Source organism: Zootoca vivipara, chromosome 5, assembly GCF_963506605.1.
Source record: "Zootoca vivipara chromosome 5, rZooViv1.1, whole genome shotgun sequence".
NCBI lineage: Eukaryota > Metazoa > Chordata > Lepidosauria > Squamata > Lacertidae > Zootoca > Zootoca vivipara.
Window position 1 is genome coordinate 266,781 of NC_083280.1, and position 21,454 is coordinate 288,234.

Here is a 21,454-nt window from a genome sequence, read left to right on the forward strand (position 1 = left end):
GCACAGGGCTGGCCCATCCATGAGGTAGACTGAGGCAGGCACCTCAGGTGGGAGAATCATAGTAATAATAATAAATTAATTTATAGCCCGCCCTCCCCAGTCAAAACCGGGCTCAGGGCAGCTAACACCAATAAAATTACAATAAAACACAAGCCATGAGGGAGGAAAACACAGGGATCAGACTAAGTCCAGTCCAAAGGCCAGGTGGAACAGCTCTGTCTTGCAGGCCCTGCGGAAAGATGACAAATCCATGGGGTGCCTCCATGGATGCCCTCTACCACCACCCTTGCTACTGGAGAGGTGGTTGGGGTGGCTTCTGGTCTTGGGTGAGATCTCTGAAGAGCCCCATGAGAGGCCTCTGCACAATCTGGTTGGGCTCTCCTGAGATATCGCCAGAACGCACAGCTGTGCACCCTGGTAAGAGAGGCTTTGGTGGGGTGGCAAGGGGGGAGGTGGGCTGAGCATGTGCAGGACAGCCGCTTCCCATCTCGCCTCAGGTGGTGAAACAGGATGGGCCGCCTCCGGATGCGCGCGACCTTTATTTGCTTTATTAAATTTCTATACCACTGGTTCACGGCATAAAAATACAAGCAGGGGCAGGGGAGCTGGCAACCCAGGAACCTAGCCATGCGGCCACTGTGTGGAACTCATCCGAGCTGCTCAAGGGGAAGAGGCCTGCCTGGGCAATTTTGTGCTCGAGCCGAGAGACTGGCATTCCTCCCGAGCTCCCAAATGATCTGATGAGCCAGCAGCGGCCCAGGCTCAACCTGGCCATTATCTCAATCACTCCCGCAAGCTGGTCGATTGGTTTGGTCAGGGCTGACAGCTGGCAAGATGATGGGGGTTGTCACTCCTTGCAAGGTAACAGGCAGAGACACGGCGTCCTGATTAGCAGCCAAGCAGGGCAGGATGTTCTCCTGCCTGGAGCAGGCTGGGGCTGCTTTGCAGGGATGCCGGCCCCTTTGATGCTGTGTCCCCTGAAGGGAGAGAGACTCTTGTAGTGATCAGAGATGGCAGACTTGTTAAAGCCGTTCTGACAGCAGAGCAGCAAACCCTAATCCTCTCGCACACCCGCCCCTGTGGGCTTGTCAGTCCAGCAGTGAGTGAAGCCCTCTGGCCGGGCAGGGAGGGAGGGTGGTCATGGAGGACCGGAACTGGGATGGGCGCAGGCTGCCAGGGGAGCATCTAGACAGGCTCTCCCTGGGGCAGAGCTGGCAAGGCCCACCCATGAGAGAAGGGCCCCGTCTGCCCGGTCTTTTCTTCAAAGGCCAGCCTTGCACGGACAAGGTGTAGTGGTGAGACAAGGTGTAGTGGTGAGACAAGGTGTAGTGGTGGTGTAGTGGTGGGAGTGGGTTTGAATGCCCACTTAGCCATGAAGCTCCCTTGGGCTGTTCAGGCTGTCCTACCTCACAGGGTACTTGTGAGGATAGAATTCAGGAATAACCTTCTGAGTGGAAGGGTCTCCCTTGGGACGCGGTGGACTCTCCTTCCCGGGAGGCTGGCTGACCCGCTCTCTGCTGCCAGGGACGCTTGAGCCGAGATCCCTGCCAAGTTGCAGGGGGTTGGACTGGATGACCCCGGGGGATCCCTTCCAGCCCTTCTAGGATCCTATGAATGGGAAGGCCCTGAAGGGTCGCCTCGTCGAGGGCAGGCGGGACTCCCGACCTCCGCTGAGGAACCTCCGGCCGAGGGGAGCCTCGCACCTTCCGGGGAGCCTGGTCCGCCTCCCTCTCGGGCGAGACCGGGGTTGGAACCAGGCCGCGGAGGCCCACCTCGGCTCCAAGCCGGCCAGCGGACGCCGCAGCGGGGACAAGCCCCGGGCTCTCCAGCTGGCCAGGCCAACGCTCGGCCCCGCGGCTGGGAGAAAAGGGCTCTTCCTCTCCCGGCCTGGGCCGCCCTCCCGGCGCGGCTGCACTACAACTCCCGTCATCCTGCCGGGGCAGGCGCGGGGGCCGCCGGGAGCTGCCTTTTTGCTGCGTCCAGAGGGTGGAGGCCGCCCTGTTCTGAGGCGCTTGCCAAGGCCGATTCGCGTCCAATGGCAGCGGTTGTTGTTGTTGTTGTTTGGGTTGCGCAGGCGCAGTTTGCGTTCAGCGGCTCGTTCTACATCCGGGCTTCCGGACGTCCCGCCTCTCGCGCGCTCGGCGCATGCCCAGAACGCCGCCGCCCTGCCGCGTCTTGTCCTCGCCGCCCGGCTTCTGAGGCAAAAAGGGAGGGAAGGGAACCGCCCCCGCGCCCCGCTTATGACGCCGGCGTCGCGCGTCGCCCGCCTGTTGCGCGTGCGCAGAGCGAGACGGCGCAGTGACTCCGAGCGGCCTCCCGTCCCGTCCCGCCTCCGCCGCCTGAGAAGAAGCAACAGAAGAACAGCGAGCGCGGCGGCAGCGAGGCCACGGGCGGGCGAGCGAGTGGTCAGGCGGGGCGCGCCTCCCCCCCTCCCGGCGCCATGGAGGCGAAGTCCTCGTCGAGCCGCGCCCCCGTGAAGGGCATCCTCAAGAACCCCTCCGGAGGGAGCGGCAGCAGCGGCGCGGGCCTAGTGGCGGCGGCCCTGGCCGAGGCGGCTTCTACCGCCGCCGCCGCCAAGGCCAGACCGACCGTCGCAAAGCCTGCCGCCGCGGAGGTCCCGCTCGGAGGCGCCTACGACGGCGACGCCCAAGGGTGCGAGGCCAGGCCGGGCGCGGGAGGCGGGGCGCAGCATGACGCAGAAGAGGGAAGGGCGCCGCTCCGGCCCTGGATCAGCTTCCTTTCGGGGCCCCTGAGGCACACTCTCCTTGGGCGGGACGGGGAGCCTTCTGCTCAGATCTCCTGGGTTGCTGCCTAGAGGGGTCCTGTTTTGGGGGCTGCCCTTCGTGAAGGAGTGGGGGGACGACGCGTGTGCGGCCTTTTTCATGATTGGAACACGCAGATCAGAGCGAACATCTATTCTGTTCTTATTCCAGATGGGCGGGGTATAAATAATTTATTATCATCATCATCGTCATCCACCTTTTCTCTAAGGACCTCAAGGTGGTCTTTGCCCTTTCTCCCTCTTCATCTTGTCGTTACAGCAGCCCTGTTGGGTTGGGGGGGTTGTAGAGCCCAAGACCCACCCAGTGAGCTTTGTACCTGAGCAGGGGCTGTAAGGTGAGGCACTAAGCCAATAAATGGATGGATAGATCAAAAGGGTGAGTTCCCCTGCTCTCTAGGGAAAGGGATTACCGGTAGGGTTTTTGAAAGAGAGAAGTGCTAATGTTTCTCTCTGTTCTAATTCCATTTCTTTCCTTTCTCGTGTTCTTTTAGTAAGAAATCCCAGAAGTGGGATGAAATGAACATCCTAGCTACCTACCATCCAGCAGGCAAAGACTACGGCTTAATGAAAATAGATGAGCCAAGCACTCCCTACCATAGGTAAGCCAGACATGAGGATGATTAAAAGATAGGTTGCCCTTGTGTGCTTCACCACATTTTTGAGGCATTGTTGAGAGGCTAAACAGAAGCCTAGAGTGAAAAGATGGCATGGCAGGCTTTATGTGTTGCAGGGATTGCTTTTGATTAGTGCACATTTAAATCATAGAATCATAGAGTTGGAAGAGACCACAAGGGCCATCCAGTCCAACCCCCTGCCAAGCAGGAAACACCATCAAAGCATTCTTGACATATGCCTGTCAAGCCTCTGCTTAAAGACCTCCAAAGAAGGAGAGTCCACCACACTCCTTGGTAGCAAATTCCACTGCCGAACAGCTCTTACTGTCAGGAAGTTCTTCCTAATGTTTAGGTGGAATCTTCTTTCTTGAAGTTTGAATCCATTGCTCCGTGTCCGCTTCTCTGGAGCAGCAGAAATGTCAAGTTTGTGGTCTACCAAGACTCCTAGATCCTTTTCACATGTACTGCTCAGATGCCTGGGAAAATCCAGGATCAGTTTGGCTGCCACAGGCATAGAAAGTAAGAAAAGACAAGACAAGCAATCAAAGTGAATATGGGTAACAGAAGAGCATTCATCATAAAACAAATGATGAATGAACCAACTGCAATTCTAATGAAGTGCTAATGAAATAAATTTCTTTTAATAATAGAAATAAATGCAAAACTGCTTGCACACACCTAATATTTTCCTTATTTTGTGTATCACTTTGCATCTTACTTAAGATTACTGCCAGTGGTTTGGAAATCACCTTTGCCAGTTCTTTTAATACTCTTGGATGTAGTTCATCTGGCCCTGGAGACTTGAATACATCTAAACTAGCCAAGTATTCTTGTACTACCTCCTTATTTGTTCGGGGCTGTGTTTCCCCTGCTGAATCATCTGCTCCCTATTCTTCAGGTTGGGCATTGTTTTCTTTTTTGGAGAAGACTGAGGCAAAGAAGGTATTGAGGAGTTCTGCCCTTTCTCTGTCCCCTGTTCGCATTTCACCATCTTCTCCTCTAAGTGACCCCACTGTTTCCTTGTTCTTCCTTTTGCTACGGACATACCCATAAAAGCCCTTTTTGTTGCTTTTAACCTCTCTAGCAAGCCTGAGTTCATTCTGTGCTTTACTTTTCTGACTTTGTCTCTACGCGTGCTGGCTATTTGTTTGAATTCCTCCCTGGTGGTTTCCCCCTTTTTCCATTTTTTGTACATATCCCTTTTAAATCTTAACTCGGTTAAAGGTTCTTTAGATAGCACCCATTTGTGTGCATGATAGGCTTTTGGGAAGTGCAAGCTCCAATTTGGGACTTTATATCTTTCAACAAATTTATATATTGAGGGAAAAGCCCTTCTGCTTCTTTGTTTAAAGCCTTAAATGGCCTCGGCCCAGTATACCTGAAGGAGCATCTCCACCCACATTGTCCAGCTCCGAGGGCCTTCTGGCGGTTCCCTCCCTGCAAGAAGTGAGGTTACAGGGAACCAGGCAAGAAGGCCTTCCGGGGGTGGCACCTTCCCTGTAATACACCCTTCCATCAGATGTCAAGGAAATCAACAACTCTCTGACTTTTAGAAGACATCTGAAGGCACTCCTGTTTAGGGAAGTTTTTAATGATTGATGTTTTTAATGGCTGATTTTAAGCTGATTTTAATCAACTGACTTTATGTTTTAATGTATTATATATATTGTTTTAATGTACAGTATTATATATTTTGACGTTAGCCACCCTGAGCCGGTCCTGGCCGGGGAGGGTGGGGTATAATAATAATAATAATAATAATTATTATTATTATTATTATTATTATTAATGTGTTTTGTTGGAAGCCGCCCAGAGTGGCTGGGGAAACCCAGCTAGATAGGCGGGGTATAAATAATGATGATGATGATAATAATAATAGTAATAATAATATCACCCTGATTTTTGTAGATACCTTTGGTATCTTCAGCACAGAAGAGGAGTTGATTACTTACAGTACACAAAAATACATGAAATAAGGAGAGTTTGCTTTTAAAGAAATCTCTTTTGGCACGCAAGTAGCTTGGTGCTGCTTCTTCAAGTGAGGCTGTAGCAGAAAGTTCTCTTGATGCCCTCTCTTTGTCTTACCTTTGCAGCATGGCAGGAGAAGACGAAGATGCAGGCAGCGATACAGAATGCAACGAAGGCGTCACTGCAGATGTGTTGGCAACAAAGTAAGTGCTCCTGGGTGCAGGGAGGATTGTTTATTTTAGAACCCAAGAAGTTCTAAATCTGTTGCTGGATTAGACCACAGTTTTGTCTCGTCCAGAGCCTTGTTTTCCACACTGTCCAGCAGGATCCCCAAGCAGGGCATGAAGTCAAGGTCTTCCCCTGCTGTCACTCCCGAGCAGGCAATACACAACAGCAACTGCACCTGAGCCTGGAAGGTCCATATGGCCATCATGGCTTAAATGAAGAGGCAGTTGAAAGTCCCCTTCTTGACTCCCTCTTCAGTGCCTTAGGTCAGCCTTTCTCAAGCTCGGGTCCCCCGATGTTGTTGGACTACAACTTCCACTGTCCCTATCCGCTAGGACTAGTCATAAGGGATGATGGGAGTTGTAGTTCAATAGTGTATCAGGATCTGAGTTTGAGAAAGACTGGTTTAAGTCCACTGTTTTCTTAGCTGGTTCTCCTCTGGAAGTGCTGCCCCCTCCCTCCTTCTCTGCTGCAATCTTTCAGGGTTCTGTTCGTGATTCCCTTCCAGTTCCCATGCACAGTTTTCTGCCCCCCCCCCAAAAAAACCTTTCTTGCCTTTTGTTTGATCTGAATCTCCCACTGTTCATCTTTGTTGTATGACTCCATTGAGTTCTAGTATTACGAGAAAGAGAGTAAAACTGTTTGCTTTATATGCATGTCTCAGAGGTTTATGCAGTACTGTTGCCTCCCCCCTGCCCACAGGGAGCTGCTCCAACTCTGGGTTATACTGGCTGCTTTTTTTCTGGGGCGTTTGCACTTCTGCAATACCCTATTCTGGCAACCAGGAGTATAAACTAAATTTTGCATGATAGATTTTTTATAAAGGCAGACATTTTACTGATTATATCTAGTGTGGAATTCACACACACAAAACTGATGCACATTGGGACAATGTCTTTCCAGTCTGAATTTAAGGTGTTGGTATTTACCTACACAGCCCTAAATGGCATGGGGTGAAGATATCTGAACAAGCATTTCTCCTTTTATCAGACTGTTTGCAAAATAGTACTGATGCTTTTGACATTCTGGTTAAAACACAGTCCTGGGTGATTATGGGCTGTTATTTTGCTGTTAGGTTTTATGCTACATTTTAAATTTATATTTTTACCTGAACTTGCTTATTTCTTTGGGTGTGTTATGTTACTACGGTAACCTGTCCGGTGATCTTTGGAAATAGAGTGGGCTAAAAGTATTGTGAAATAAAATAAATAACCCAATAAATCTGTGTAGGTTAGCAGCTGCAGCACATGGCAAGGGGCCGAAGATCCTTGCTCAGCAGGAGAGCAGCGACGAAGAGGACGATGATTCGGAGTTAACTCCTGAAGAACGTGGTAGGTCTTGCTTTACCCAGTAGCAGCCAAACGATGCCTGTGGAACAGCTGAAATGTGCAAAGGACTGGATAGTTTTTATTTTTCATACCTGCACAGATGTTGTGGTTTAAGTGGTGCTTATCCCCATTTATAGATGGGAAGCTGAGGCAGAGGATGGTAATATGCCTGTGACCATCAAGTGGAGCTGGGAGGTGGGGTTGAAGCCCAAGGAACAGACTCTTGAATTTGGACCCCAATGACATAATAGTTACAGAAAAATGCTTGGATTTGAAGGCACTCCTGGGGGTTGGATCCCGCTGTCAACACTTGGAGGACACCTGTTGAAACCAGTGTTGTGAATTGACTTAAGCCCTTTGCAGTGAGTGGATCCTTTTTGAGTAAGACTTAGCTGGAATACAGCCCTTAAGTGGCTGGGACCTTCTAACAAGTGGAGTTGGGTTGGGTTAAGAGGTAAAAGTTCGTCCTTCTTAGATCTCTGCCTCCCCGTGGCATGATAAAGATGCTTGGTGTCTATTTCCACATAGGCTATTGAACTGACAGGGCTTTGGATATTTTCCTTCCCCCTGAACTTTCCAACTAAATTTCTACATTTCAGGCTCTTGGTGAGACACTGAGCTTTTTCCAAGTCAGCAGTTCTTTTGACTACATAACATCATAAAGGAGGGAGGGAGAGCGCTGTGGTGACGAATAAGCTGTCTTTTCCTTTAAGGCTAACTGCAGAGGCCAGGAAACAAGTTGGAACGAATGGTCGCTCTTGGACGGATCAGTTTGGGGATTATGTTCTTGCCTCCTTTTGCAATTACACGCTGCAGTTCTCTGTGTTTATACCATGGCTTTCTGAAAACTGCTCTCGAGAATAGCTGGCATTTGTGCTGGGGGGAGGAGGTATCTCTTTTTTCTACCCTTCAAAGTTACCTGCCCTTATGCCTGACTCCGGAGTAAAACGGCTGATCTTGGGAGCTGCTTAGGCTGGTCTGTCTGCTCCTTCCTTTGACTTCACTAAGCAGAAAAATAAGCCACTGGTTTCTCAGTGCGAAGGCCCAACAAAATAGACACTGGTGTGGTTCTTGCACAGACTGTGCGCACACACACTTGTGCAGGTGGATTTTAGCTGCTCAGGTGGAAATTTTGCTCCATTGTTGACCTGGAAAAATTCTAGCTGAGCACCCTGCAGAAGCTGGGAGGGGAAATGTTTTGCTACCTCCCTACCCACCCATAGCCTTTGGGATGAGGTCGGCTGTAACTCCTCTTAGGAAATGCTTCCTAGGGAATGTGGTAGGTACATTTGTGTACAATGCTTCCTGGCCAAATGCAATGGTTCTGGAGGATTTTTTTAAAACCTTCCTGTTCAAATTTTGATATATGCCTGTTGGGATGGACCTCATTTCTTGTAGCTCAGGGTCTTCATGGCAGCAGGCAGTGGAGTTGCAGGAGGTATAGCAGTAGAAAAACAAGGGCTGATGAGTCGGTCTACTGAATCTCTTTGCTCTCCGTGCAGAGAAGAAGAGGCAGTTTGAGATGAAGAGGAAGATCCACTACAATGAGGGCAAGAACATCAAGCTAGCCAGGCAGCTGATTGCGAAGGAGCTGCGTGGTGATGCAGCCAATGAAGAAGATGACGACGATGAATGCGATGATGAGGATGAAGATGACGAATGTGATGAAGAGATGCGGGACACGGTAGACCTTGGTGAGCCAGTTACTCCCAAAGTGCCTACAGTTGGTGCCGGTCAGAGAGCACTTCCGCCTTAGCGCCAGCTCTCTGAGCCACAAGGTGGAGGGGATTTTGCAGGGTTATTAGGTGCCAGGATGAAATCTGCCCAGCCAGGCTCCTAGGCAGCTGCTCTTGGGGGTTGGCATCTTTGGACACCTCCAGCCAAGTGTTTGCTTTGCATCACCTGACTTGGCAACTCTGGTATTTTCTTCAAAATGATACACAGTATCAGCTTGAAATCTATATCGGGCTGTCGGCTTCATCATTTTTGACCTGGCAATATATCGCGAATCATGATGTGTTTAGGACTGAACGGTGTTTGGTGATATATATCATCAGGTAAACATCATGATATACCAACACATCACAATGTCTGAAATAAGGATTTAATTACGTAGAGGTGAACAGGGTAACGTCGTAGAAAATGCTTCTTCTTAGGCAGGCATTCCCAAACCTCGGCCCTCCAGATGTTTTGGACTACAATTCTCATCATCCCTGACCACGGGTCCTGTTAGCTAGGGATCATGGGAGTTGTAGGCCAAAACATCTGGAGGGCCGCAGTTTGGGGGTGCCTGTTCTTAGGGGTCTAAAACTGACACAGCTGATAGGACAGAGCAACAGGGACAGAAGGAATTGTGATAGAAGGGATGACTGGCTTCGCATTTTTCCCATGTTGCTATTTTTTCCATAGCACACACATATCGTGATTCGCAATATATCGCCATGGTGAATATTATGAAACGGTTGGCTCAATGTGGACTTCAAACCTATTTTTGATGATGTATCAATGCATTGCCTATCCCTAGTCTGTGTGTGTGTGTGTGTGAGTATGTTTGGTGCACTATGCAAAAATCACAATGTGGGAAAAACCATGAAGCTAGGCCATACTTCCTTGGAAGTTTTCAAGCAGAAGTTGGATGGCCATCTGTCATGGATGCCTTAGCTGAGATTCCTGCATTTCAGGGTGTTGAAGTAGATGACCCTTGCAGTTTCTCCTAAATCTATGTTTCTCTCCATTCTTGCAGACCCTGTTAAACTCTGCCAGCTCAGCTCTCCCCTGCCAGGGGGCAGCAAATCACAAGAGCAGGTGCTGGCAAAAATCACAATGTGGGAAAATTCATGAAGCCAGCTCTACATAGCTCCATCCTTATTTCAGACATTGGTATATTGCAGTGTTTAACTGGTGTTATATCACAATGTCGAAAACCAGATATTGCCCAGCCTTAACTGCCAGCTCTGTTTCCATTCGAGGGACTTGTTCCTATTTGCCTGCAAGGGCCGTTCTCCTTGAGGAAGAAATAGGAACTGTGGAGAGACAAAAATGGGTAGTGTGTTGCCATTCTTGTTTTTCCACTCCCTTTTCCAGGTGACTGGAAGGCAAACCCTTCTAGGATTTGTGCAGCTGGGTGGAGCCCAAGAGTGTGTGTGCGTGTGTGTGTGCGTAAAAGAGAGAGAGAGAGAGAGAGAATTGGGTTCATTCAGCTGCTGCTGAGCTGGTTTGGCCTTTGCATGCCTCATTTACCCATCCTCATTTGGGGTGTTCCTCACATGAATAAATTGAAATCTTCTCTCCGAGATTTCATGGGAGTTGTAGTCTCAAAATATCTGGAGGGCCAAGTTTGCCTATGCCTGGAATAAGTACATGCAGAGCAGCACTGTGGCAGAGACAGGCCATGGATTAGGATCTGTGAGTTCTAGGAGAGTGTAGTGAGCCCAGGTGTGCTGTGGAATGGTTGAGGGAGCCCAGGGAAGAGAAGACACAGGTGAGATGATAGCTGTTTTCTACTGTGAAGACATCCGAAAGGACCTCCAGGCAAAATGGCAAATGCCGTTTGATATGAGGGTCATTCCACACCAAATCACCTGGTGCTATGTGCTCTCACAACTCAGATTTTCTTCTATTTTTTTAAATGTGTAGATTTAGGACATAATATACAAATGAAAGATTGGGGGAAATTATGGAAAGTTGATTTAAAATGTACTGCTTGCACAACTCTGAAAGAGAATTATATGAAAATGATGTACCGATGGTATTTAACTCCAGTTAAGCTTGCAAAAATGTATAGAACTAGTTCCAATAAATGCTGGAAGTGTAAAGAGAAAGAAGGTATGTTTTATCAAATGTAGTGGAATTAAAATTACGAAATAAAATTTGGTATAAAAATGTTAAGTATATTGAGGTTTAAGATCATAAAAATAAGACAAAAATTAAGCAGAAGTAATAAATATTTAAAGAACCAGAAGGGGAAGTGGAGGGAAGTCGTGGGGTGTTTTCCCCCCTTTTTTGTTTATATGACAAATGTTACATTGTGTTATTTGGTTGAATATTAAATTGTAAAATCACACACACACATATATACATATACGTATACACACACACTTACAGCCTCATTGACCATATTACATATATGCGAAACAAAGTAACTTTGACCATATCATTGCAGAAGTATTTTACACAATAAAATGAACAAGGGCTCTGAGATGTATTTTGTTTTTATTAAGTAAAGTAATCAATAAAACATAATTTTTAAAATATATCAGATGACATTGTAAAATAAGAGGATACAATTTTAACTATTCTCACGAATGTGTGAGTTAATTCAGGCTCAAAGAGACCTTAAACCTGTACAAAAAAGTTAAAAAAATAAATACTTCAAATTCAAATTATTTTATAACCACAAAAACCACCCTCCTTATTTTTAAATCATAAAAAGTACATGGTTAGCCCACTGCAACAAAAGTATGAAACAAGTCTTAGTTGTAGTTTGTGCGCTATGGCTTATCGAACCTACCGGGAATAAAATGACAAAAATTCACTTTGGTCGGTGACCCTTTTCTGTGGCACTTAATACGATTTTTATTTGTTGTTGTTTAGTCATTTAGTCGTGTCCGACTCTTCGTGACCCCATGGACCATAGCACGCCAGGCACTCCTGTCTTGCACTGCCTCCCGCAGTTTGGTCAAACTCATGTTCGTAGCTTCGAGAACACTGTCCAACCATCTTGTCCTCTGTTGTCCCCTTCTCCTTGTGCCCTCAATCTTTCCCAACATCAGGGTCTTTTCCAAGGATTCTTCTCTTCTCATGAGGTGGCCAAAGTATTGGAGCCTCAGCTTCACGATCTGTCCTTCCAGTGAGCACTCAGGGCTGATTTCCTCCAGAATGGATAGGTTTGATCTTCTTGCAGTCCATGGGACTCTCAAGAGTCTCCTCTAGCACCACTTATGGTACTTGAACATTAGGAATAACCTTTTGATGGTGAGAACTGTTCAACAGCAGAATCGAGTCCCTTGGGAGGTGGTGGACTCTCATCCCTTGGAAGTTTTTAAGCAGAGGTTGGATGGTCATCTGCCAAAGATTCTTCAGCTGGGACTCTTCGTGACCCCATGGACCAGAGCACGCCAGGCACTCCTGTCTTGCACTGCCTCCCGCAGTTTGGTCAAACTCATGTTCGTAGCTTCGAGAACACTGTCCAACCATCTCGTCCTCTGTCGTCCCCTTCTCCTAGTGCCCTCAATCTTTCCCAACATCAGGGTCTTTTCCAAGGATTCTTCTCTTCTCATGAGGTGGCCAAAGTATTGGAGCCTCAGCTTCACGATCTGTCCTTCCAGGGAGCACTCAGGGCTGATTTCCTTAAGAATGGATAGGTTTGATCTTCTTGCAGTCCACGATTTTTATACTGTACCTTATTTTGAAAGAGACCACAATTACCTTTATTTTGATACCAAAATAAACCCAACCGGTTGAAAAATGAGCAAAATGAGAGTTTTTTTCTAAACTGATGCAGAAATTGCATTAGCCTAAATTGCGCAAAAATCGAATCTCATAGGTTGTTGTTGTTTAGTCGTTTAGTCGTGTCCGACACTTCGTGACCCCATGGACCAGAGCACGCCAGGCACTCCTGTCTTCCACTGCACATAAAAAATTTTGGGAAGAAAATCTGAGTCATGAGAGCACGGTTGAGTATAAAATCAGGTGATTTGGCGTAGAATGACCAATGAGTAAGTGTAAAATGATGCACACAGGGGCAAGAAATACAAAGTTTGCATCAGTGCTCCTGCGATCGGCTGCTAATGACCAAGAAGGATACCTTGGGTTGCAGTGGAGACCTTGATGAAGATGTTGAGAAAGGCTAGGGCAGGCATAGGCAAACTCCGGCCCTCCAGATGTTTGGGACCACAATTCCCATCTGGAGAAACATCTGGAGAGCCGGAGTTTGCCTATGCCTGGGCTAGGGATTGTTAGGAAAGGGATTGAGAATAAAACTCAAAAAGGATATTGTAGAGCAGGAAGAGGTTGAGAAAAGGACAACCAAAATGATCAAGGGGGTGAAACAATGAACCTTTGAGGAAGGGTGACAATATTTTTAGTTCAGAGGAAAGAGAAGCAACAGGAAACATGATAGAGGTATAAAATTGGGACTAAAGACCATCTTTCACACAGCGCAGAGTCAAGTTATGGAATTCCCTCCCACAGGAGGCATGAAAAAAGGATTAGAGAAAGGCTTTGCAGATCAGGCTCCCCATGGTGACTGACCCCAGTGGCTGTGCCTCTGCCTCTCCGTACCAGCGGTTGGTGTTCCCTGGTGTGTTGCACTCATGTCCTGCTTGCAGGCGTCCCTTAGGGGCGACTGGTTGGCCCCTTTGAGAACAGAGTTCTGCCCTAGACAGGCCTTGGACTGGATCTTGCAGGGGGTTCTGCCATTACTTCTGGAAGCAAATTCCATAGGTTTCTCTCTCCCCCCCCCCAATTGGGTCTTTTTTTGGGGGGGGCGTCTTCTGTGTTTGTATCCTTCATGCTGGCATGCTGGAATGGGTGGCCTAAGTGCAGGAGGTTCTGGCTGCCCAGGCTCCTGGTCTCTTCTTCCCCAGCAAGGCCCTGGGGTGCTTGTGAGTTGGGCTCCTTCCGCTAAGCTCCCTGTGGCTTCCACTTGCTCTCCTACGACCTCCAGTTGCATGACCAGGACTCCACAACTGCGGTGCCCAATGAAGGGCTTCCCTCTAACATGCAGGCCTGTAGAGTCTCTGGCAGCTGTTCATCTTTTCCCCAAGCAGAGGGGAAAGTCTGGGTTGAGTTGCCTGCTCTCAGTTGCTCACTAGCTGCCTTTGAATGGAGGGCTGGGCGTGGCGTTGAAGCCACTTCGGGGCTTAAGCCACTAACTGTACCGTGACTTTTGAAAAGACCCTTTCCTCTGAAATAGGGTCAGAGTTGGAGGCCTGCATATTTTTATTATTACGGTAAGAATTGGATTTCCTACCCCTCTATGAGGCCCCAGTGATAGGGAAAAGGTGTGTTCTCTCCGCTAGTCCCTCTCTTTCCCCCAAGTCCTGTAGCAAGCACAGAAAACATGAGGAATGGTGTGGGGAGTGTTTGGGGAGTATCGGGCTAAGCCGGTAAGTGTCATGTGGAGCTCCCTGCTTAAGACACCTGCAGGGTGGCTAAGATGTCTGGAAGGAGGCCAGGAGAGACACTTGTAGCAAATCCTCGTCAGTCGTCTACAAAAACATTGGGATTGGGCAGGGAGAAGGCACACATGATGTCCCAGATCCCTCTATCTTTCTCTTCATCTTCAGAAATCTTTACTGAGGTTATTTTAGCCTTGAGACCAAAGTCAAAGAAAAATGGCATTGCTTTGGCCCAACTGGCTGATCTGTGAGCGGCTGATCTCTCCCCCACCCGGAAGGCCTGCCTGGTGCACTGCTGTTAGTCGAAGATGTTGCTCCCTTCCCTTTTGTCTCTTCAACCACCTGCTTGACAGCTGTGGGTTATTGTGTGTGTGTGTGTGTGTGTGTGTGTGTGTGTGTGTGTGTGTGTGTGTGTGTAGTTCTGCCTCTCCCTGTGCCTTCCTGCTTAGTCTTCTCTAGGGTAGATGTACCTCTTTGGCCAGTCTGGTGCTAGACTTGGGGCTGGTCCAGTTCTTGCTGGGATTGGGCATGGCAACTGCAGAATCCTGACCATGAGGTGTGGATGCCTCAGTCTCTTGCGCTTGGTTGCCCAAGTTGGATTTATTTCCAAGGTGGCTTCAGGTTTGTAAAGAGAAGCTCACCTGGGATCCTTCCAGGCCTGCAGTCCGGGAGGGCAGCTTTTGTGACCTGGAAGGTGGTTGGTCTAAAAGGCCTGCGTGATGGACATTGGGGGTGGGAACCCTTGCAGAGCTGCCTGTAAAGCTGGCTGAGGGGCGTTTATGCAGGCCAAGCAATTGCTGTGCCCCATTTCAGAAACAATCACTGGTGGCTAAGAGGACTCTTGGCTTCTGCAGGTAGTGGTGACCATCCCTGTGTTTGAGCGTTGTGCACACGCTTTGATGGACGACTCAGGTTGACCATTTGGAGCTTCCACCCTGTTCAGATGAAAAAGAAAGGTGCTGCATGCAGGCATCTGACCGCCTGGGCTCTGCTCCTGTGAGGGTGAACGCTTGTCCCGCAGACGCACACTCTTTTGTGATGTAAACTGCAGCTGGTGAGAAATTCCCTGTTTCTTTTCTCTCTCTTTCCTACAGCACCTGATCCTAGTGACCCACTTGAGAAAATTGCACACAGCCTAGAAGAAGTCTGCTCAGGACTGTAGCTGATCCTGAAGCCATACCTTTGTATTCACTGCCTTGCACACCTGCAGTTGTGACTCAAGTAAATGAGGAGCAGGTCGGCTCCCACTTAGTGTTTGTTGCCAAGTGTGGTGGGAGCCAGCGAGACTTTTCTCTTAGGCAGATGGAAAAAACTGCTGAGCTGGCTTATTCTTATGCCTGGCAGCCACAGAGAAGACGGCTTCATGCATAAACAGCAGGATCATATGACGTACAATGCAGGTGACTTTGGCACATCCGTGTTGCTCCTCTTTATGGTTTTGAAACAACCAGTCACTTTGCTTTCTCCTATTCTCTTTGGCAGGACCTTCTAGGACTTAAAGTGGCCACATGCCTTGTAAAAGGGCTTTGGCGTTGATGTGCCAAACTTTACGGCTAGAATAGATGAACCCTTACACTGAAGCGCTTGACAATTGGCAAGGTATTTTGAAAAAAAAGGGAGGGGATTGATTGATTAATAGGCTTCTTTTTGTAGAATATTTCTTCTTGGTTGTTAATCTTGCTAGTCTGTATCTTGTTGCTGGAGGGGGAGAAAGAGGCAGAGAGGGAGGCGGCATTAATGCAGCCATGAGCAAAAGGAAGGAGAAAAGGGGCTCTGCATTCCCTCCATGCTTCCCAGAGCTTCCCTGCTGTTATGTGGGGGCTGTTCTGAGCCTGGAAATGATGCTCCAAGCCTGCCATGCTGTGCAACGTTCTCTGCTTCTTCTGCTTGTGGGCTTGGCTGTGGAGTGTTGTCTTGTGGGCTTTCCCCCCATGAATCTCCATTGAGCTGCGTGCCACCCCAGGGGCTTGCCACACTTTCCCATAGTTGGAGGGAAGTCAGCTTTGCGAATCTGCGCTGGAAGCATCACTGGCACCCGTCTCCCTCCCTCTTCCTGTCCAGAGCGAGAGGGTGGCCTGGTGAACTGTGCTGCCATGCAGCCCTTGCGAGGAGCCAGAGCAGCCGCCTGCAAGTGGCTGTGGATGGAAAGACCAGCCTTCATGCTGGAGGCCCCAAGCAGTGGGGTCCTGGCTGATGAATGAAGGCAGGGGAGAAAGAGTCGGGGGTCTGGCTTGTTCCCTTTCTCCAGACTTGAGTAGAGAGAAAATCCTGCTTTGGCTTTTCATTTCCTAATTTTGATCTAAATTCAATGTGTTGACCCAACTCCATATGACTCTATGGATCTGTTTTCAGGTGGCTTGTTTACTGTGTGACATCTGAATAACACATTGAAAGTTATAGTTATATTGCATCCCAGGGCTGTCTTAAAACGTTAGGCCCTTTGTAGCCTTACAAGAAAGACGTGTGTGTAGTCACTGAACGTAGATAAAATGGGAAGGGGGCTGTTGAAACAAGCTGAACCTTTCCACAAAAGTCCAGGCTGTGTGGAATTGCATGTAAGCTTTGCCACATCAGAGTCACTGCCTGGCTCCCCGTTTGCAGTTTAATTTTGATGTTTTAAGTAAAAGTGTGGTTTCCTTTGACTGCATTTTCCCATGAGAAGAACCTGTAGTGAATGTTCTGTTCTTTAAAGCAAGGATGTGGACTCGGCTCTCCAGATGCTGGTTGCACTCCAGCTCCCACCCCAGCCCCACCCCACCCCCCGCTTGCCCTATTCTGACAACATCATGATGAAGTGACATTGACTTGGTCCCAGTGAGCTGCATCTCCAGGGCACCCACCCCCAGTCTCCTAGTTGGCTGGCTGAGATTGTGAGCCCTCTGGGCAGGGATGTTGTCTGTTCTGTACAGCACTGGCGCTAAATAAACAAGTCTAATACCACTGGCTTGCTTCCTCAAGCCATCCTGATTGCTTGCAAAGCTCCCGTTGGCTCTGGGGGAGTTTGGCCCACCGTCTGTGGAAACCTCCTTTGGACCTCAGGCTCCTCTGCAAAGAGGATGGAGAGAAATGCCTGCGTTTGAAATCAGCACCTCTTGGTTGGCCTGGGAGAGGAAGAGTTGGCTGCATGATGCTGAGGCCAGAGTTGCTTGCCCTGCACAGCCTCTCTGAGCCTTTGGGGCCCTTCGTCTTGCATGTCTTGATGGCCCTTTTTCTGCCAAGCGGCAATACTAAATCAAGGCATATAAGCATTACGAAGAGCAGAGGGGTCTCTGGGAGCTGGTGGGTTCTGACCTCCCCTGGGAATGTGCGGGAGGGATCCTTCCTAAGAGAGCTCTGCATGACAAGGCAAGTGGAGGTCCCGGGAGAAGAATCTCCTACTTGGGTGGGGGAGGGAGAGAAGCTGCTTTTCAGCACCCACCCCCAGCGGCTGAATCTCTTGTGAACAGTCTCCTCTCTTTCCTTAGCATGCAGTCTTATAAACTGCCCAGACTACGATCCAAGTATAATTAAGGTTAAGGCATTTGTTTTATATGAACTTCTGAAGATTTTGTATCTCCCCCACTCCCTTCAGCCAAGTTCAAAACATACAGTGTAACACTTCTAGGCAATTGAAACCAGAATTATTACATTTTATGAAGCTCCTTCCATTGTCTGCCCAGCGGGAGGGTGCTCAATCACCCATGCAAAAGGCTGAGCTGCTTCCCCTGCCTAAGCATTGCAGTGATTCCCTGCTGATCGCACACTCCACTGTTTTGCAAACGATTTTGATTGGTCAGTTCGTTACCCATTCTTTGAAAATGCAGAGGTATTTCATTGAAGCATGCATTTAATACAGTCGTACCTTGGATCTCGAAAACCGCAAACCCAGAAGTGAGTGTTGCGGTTTGCGAACGTTCTTTGGAACCTGAACGTCCGACGGGGCTTCCGATTGGCTGCAGGAGCTTCGGTTTCCGAACTTTGGTTTCTGAACGTTTTGAAAGTTGAACAGACTTCCGGAACGGATTCCATTCGACTTCCAAGGTACAACTATAGTTGATTTCTCAAAAGAGGGAGGGTTGGGGTTTTAGGGCTATGTTGTGTTTGTGCTTACGGTGTAGGGCAGAAGTCCCCAGACTTACCTGGCCCTGGGCAGGTGCCTCGAGTGCCGATCGCGCAGTGGGCCGGAGCGCGTGCTCATACGCGTGTGCACATGTGATTTCTGGCACACTTCCAGGTCATCAGAGCATCGGAAAATAGCTTGTGCACATGCGCCAGCGTCATTTCCGGCGCACTTCTGGGTTGCCGGAACACCTGAAATAACTTGTGTGCATGGGCCTCCTCTGACCTGGAAGTGCGCCGGAATGATGCTTGCACATACGCACAAGCTATTTCCGATGCTCCAGCGACCAGGAAGTGGGCAGCTGCGCCATGCCGATAAGAGCGGGCAGCAAGCGGCGGGGGTTGCTGGGGGCCGGATAAATGAGCCTGGCGGGCGATATCCGGCCCCCAGGCCATAGTCTGGGGACCCCTGGTGTAAGGGAACGGTCAGGCTCATCCTCTTGATTTTAGCTCAAGGCCGTGGTGGGGACTTGGTAGGACTTCTGGGGTGTCACAACCCTCCCCCTCCAGCTTTAACAACAGGTATTGGGAAACACCTGGTGGGGGCTCTGATCTACCCTGCACAGCATGTCTGCAGCTGGCTGGCTTTCCTTTTTGGCTAGTTTTGTGGCATAGCAAAAGCAAGCTCCATCAACATGCCTGCTTCTCCCTCCCCTGGCCTTGCAGGCTTTTCTTGGGAGAGGTGTGTGCTAACCCTGAGGGGGAAAGCAAGCTGACAAGCACCAGGAGAGCAGCCACACAACACACCTCCTAGGGAACTTCCTCAGTCAAGCCAGGTACACATCAATTGCTGACTGCCTTTCCTGTGTTGAAGCCACAAAGTCGAAAAGAGAACTCTCAGGGCAACCTCCGGAGGGGCTGCTTCCTCCTTCCTTTACTCTGCTGGAGGGACATGGCTACGAAGGGGCAAAGAGTTGCCAGCTGTCTCCATTTGCTCACTGTCACTGCCGTCTTCAGGATGCAACTGCAGGAGCTCTCTGCAATGTCAGAGTATGTTTTGGGTGGTTTGGTATTTAGAATAAAGTTCTTAATTTAACTATATGTGTTTTTGCATTTGTTCAGCTGCTGAGGCTGCAGCCAAACGGGATATTTCCTGTTGTTGAGTTCTCCTTTGTGGGCGGGGGGAGAAGTTGGATCCTGGTGGAATTTGAACCAAACTCTCCAAAAAGGTGGAAAGAGGTTTCCCAACAGAGTGCCTAGAGCATGATTTAAAAACCATGTTTAATTTTATTTTTTAAGATGAGAGCTCATAGTATTGCAAGGTAAATAATGGAGGAGCCAACTGTCTTTTCTGAAGTAGAATCATGTATGGTAAGCTCTCAACCTACATGGGGGTTACTTTCCAGGGATCATGCCTAAAGGCAAAATTGCATATACCGTATATTCCAGCGTATAAGACGACTGGGCGTATAAGACGACCCCAACTTTTGAGAAGATTTTACTGGGTTAAAAAGTAGTCTTATACGCAGGAATATACAGTAGTCAAAACACATTGGAAGTCCCACCATTGAACACAAAGGCTTTGTTCTCCGGACTCCTGCCCCCTTCCTTCCTTCCTTCCTCCCTTCCTTCCTTCCTCCCTTCCTTCCTTCCTTCCTTCCTTCCTTTTTAATTGCAAAGTGTGTAAAGCTGAATGTGCACAAATAAAATGTGTTTAAGTTGCAATTTAACTATACAGTGGTACCTTTGTTTAAGCAAAATAAAAAAATTCCTTCAGTAGCACCTTAAAAACCAACTAAGTTTATATTTTGGTATGAGCTTTCGTGTGCATGCACACTTCTTCAGATACACTAGAAACAGAAGTGTCAGACCCTATATATATACAGAGGGTGGTGGGGGTGGGTGGGAATGGGAGATGGGCTGATGGGAGTGGTAAACCTGTAGATGGGTGTTAATGGCTGCTGATGGCTGCAATTAGTCCTGGGCTGAGGTGCTAAAGAAAGCTTGATCATGCATAATGAGATAAGAATCCGATATCTCTATTCATCCCAGGTGCTTCCATGGTTTTAAGCTTGGTAATGATTTCCAATTCAGCAACTTCCCTTTCCAGTCTGTTCCTGAAATTTCTCTGTAATAAAACAGCTGCTTTGAGATCTTGTATAGAATGTCCTGGGAGATTGAAGTGTTCTCCTACTGGTTTTTCAGTCTTCTGGTTCCTGATGTCAGATTTATGTCCATTTATCCTTTGGCGTAGGGTTTGGCCTGTTTGTCCAATATAGAGAGCTGAAGGGCACCGTTGGCATTTGATAGCATACACAATGTTAGAAGATGAGCAATTAAATAGTCCTGAGATGGTATGTTGGATGTTGTTGGGGCCAGTAATAACAGAACACCACTAGTCATCACATACAGCTCCCAAGTTAAAACAGTACAACGCATCATCAGAGATCTACAGCCTCTCCTGGACAATGACAGCTCCCTTTCTCAAGCTCTGGGAGGAAGACCTTTCATTGCCTTCAGACAGCCACCCAATCTTAAACAACTCCTCACCCACAATAATACAACCACCAGACTTAACATGGACACTGGTACCAGAGCCTGCAATAAACCCAGATGCCAACTTTGCTGCCACATACACCCGGACAACATCATTACTGGCCCCAACAGACCAACTTCGACTCAGACCAACACGGCTACCTACCTGTAACTAGAACCTTTGTTTAAGAACAGCTTAATTTATGAGCAACTTGGATTAAGAATGCTGCAAACCTGGAAGTAGGTGTTTTGGTTTGTGAACTTTGCCTTGGAAGCAGAACATGCTTGTCAGTATCCTTCTTGAACTGAGGTTCCCAGAACTGGACACAGCATTCCAGGTGAGATCTGACCAGAGTGGAATACAGTGGTACTATTACTTCCCTTGATCTATTCTAGATGGTATACACCAGTGGTTCCCAATAGGTGGTCCGCGGACCCCCAGGGGTCCGCAAGCTATGCCAGAGGGGTCCGCAAGATGCTATTAGAATAAAAAATATATTAAATATATTTCGTATGATAACAGATTTTTTGTTTTGGCCACTTCCTGCATGAGCAGAGTCTAGTGCAAAACTAGAATTAGATAGAGGCAGTAGTTCGTCTTATGCCGTTAGGTGGCGCTTTACAAACACTACTGTTTTGCAAAGAGGCAGCGGGCGCATTCTACTAACGCTCACCTCCCCAAGATGCTTTGCGCGCGTCGGCTTCATTTGTGCGCTACTGCGCAGGTACCCTGTCTTCTCCATTCCCCTCCCTCCTCCCTGGCGCGCGCTGCCTCTTTGCAAAACAGTAGTGTTTGTAAACAAAGCATTGTTTTTTGCGGAAGCTACAGTTCGCGTAATAAAA

At 48.5% G+C, this 21,454-nt stretch overlaps 1 protein-coding gene across 2 annotated transcripts; it reads left to right on the top strand.

Annotated features, from left to right (window-relative positions):
• Nucleotides 1–2,270: 2,270 nt before the first annotated feature.
• Nucleotides 2,271–19,177, top strand: PPP1R2 (protein phosphatase 1 regulatory inhibitor subunit 2). Of its 2 annotated transcripts, none has more exons than XM_035132860.2 (6): nucleotides 2,271–2,652; nucleotides 3,274–3,381; nucleotides 5,490–5,567; nucleotides 6,820–6,920; nucleotides 8,420–8,611; nucleotides 15,133–19,177. In XM_035132860.2, the coding sequence occupies exons 1-6, from the start codon at nucleotides 2,441–2,443 to the stop codon at nucleotides 15,198–15,200; spliced, it is 759 nt and encodes a 252-aa protein (XP_034988751.1). In that variant the 5' UTR covers nucleotides 2,271–2,440; the 3' UTR covers nucleotides 15,201–19,177. The 2 variants fall into 2 exon arrangements, with proteins under 2 accessions (XP_034988751.1, XP_060130219.1); XM_060274236.1 differs by lacking the exon at nucleotides 15,133–19,177 and adding an exon at nucleotides 14,893–15,125.
• Nucleotides 19,178–21,454: the final 2,277 nt, after the last annotated feature.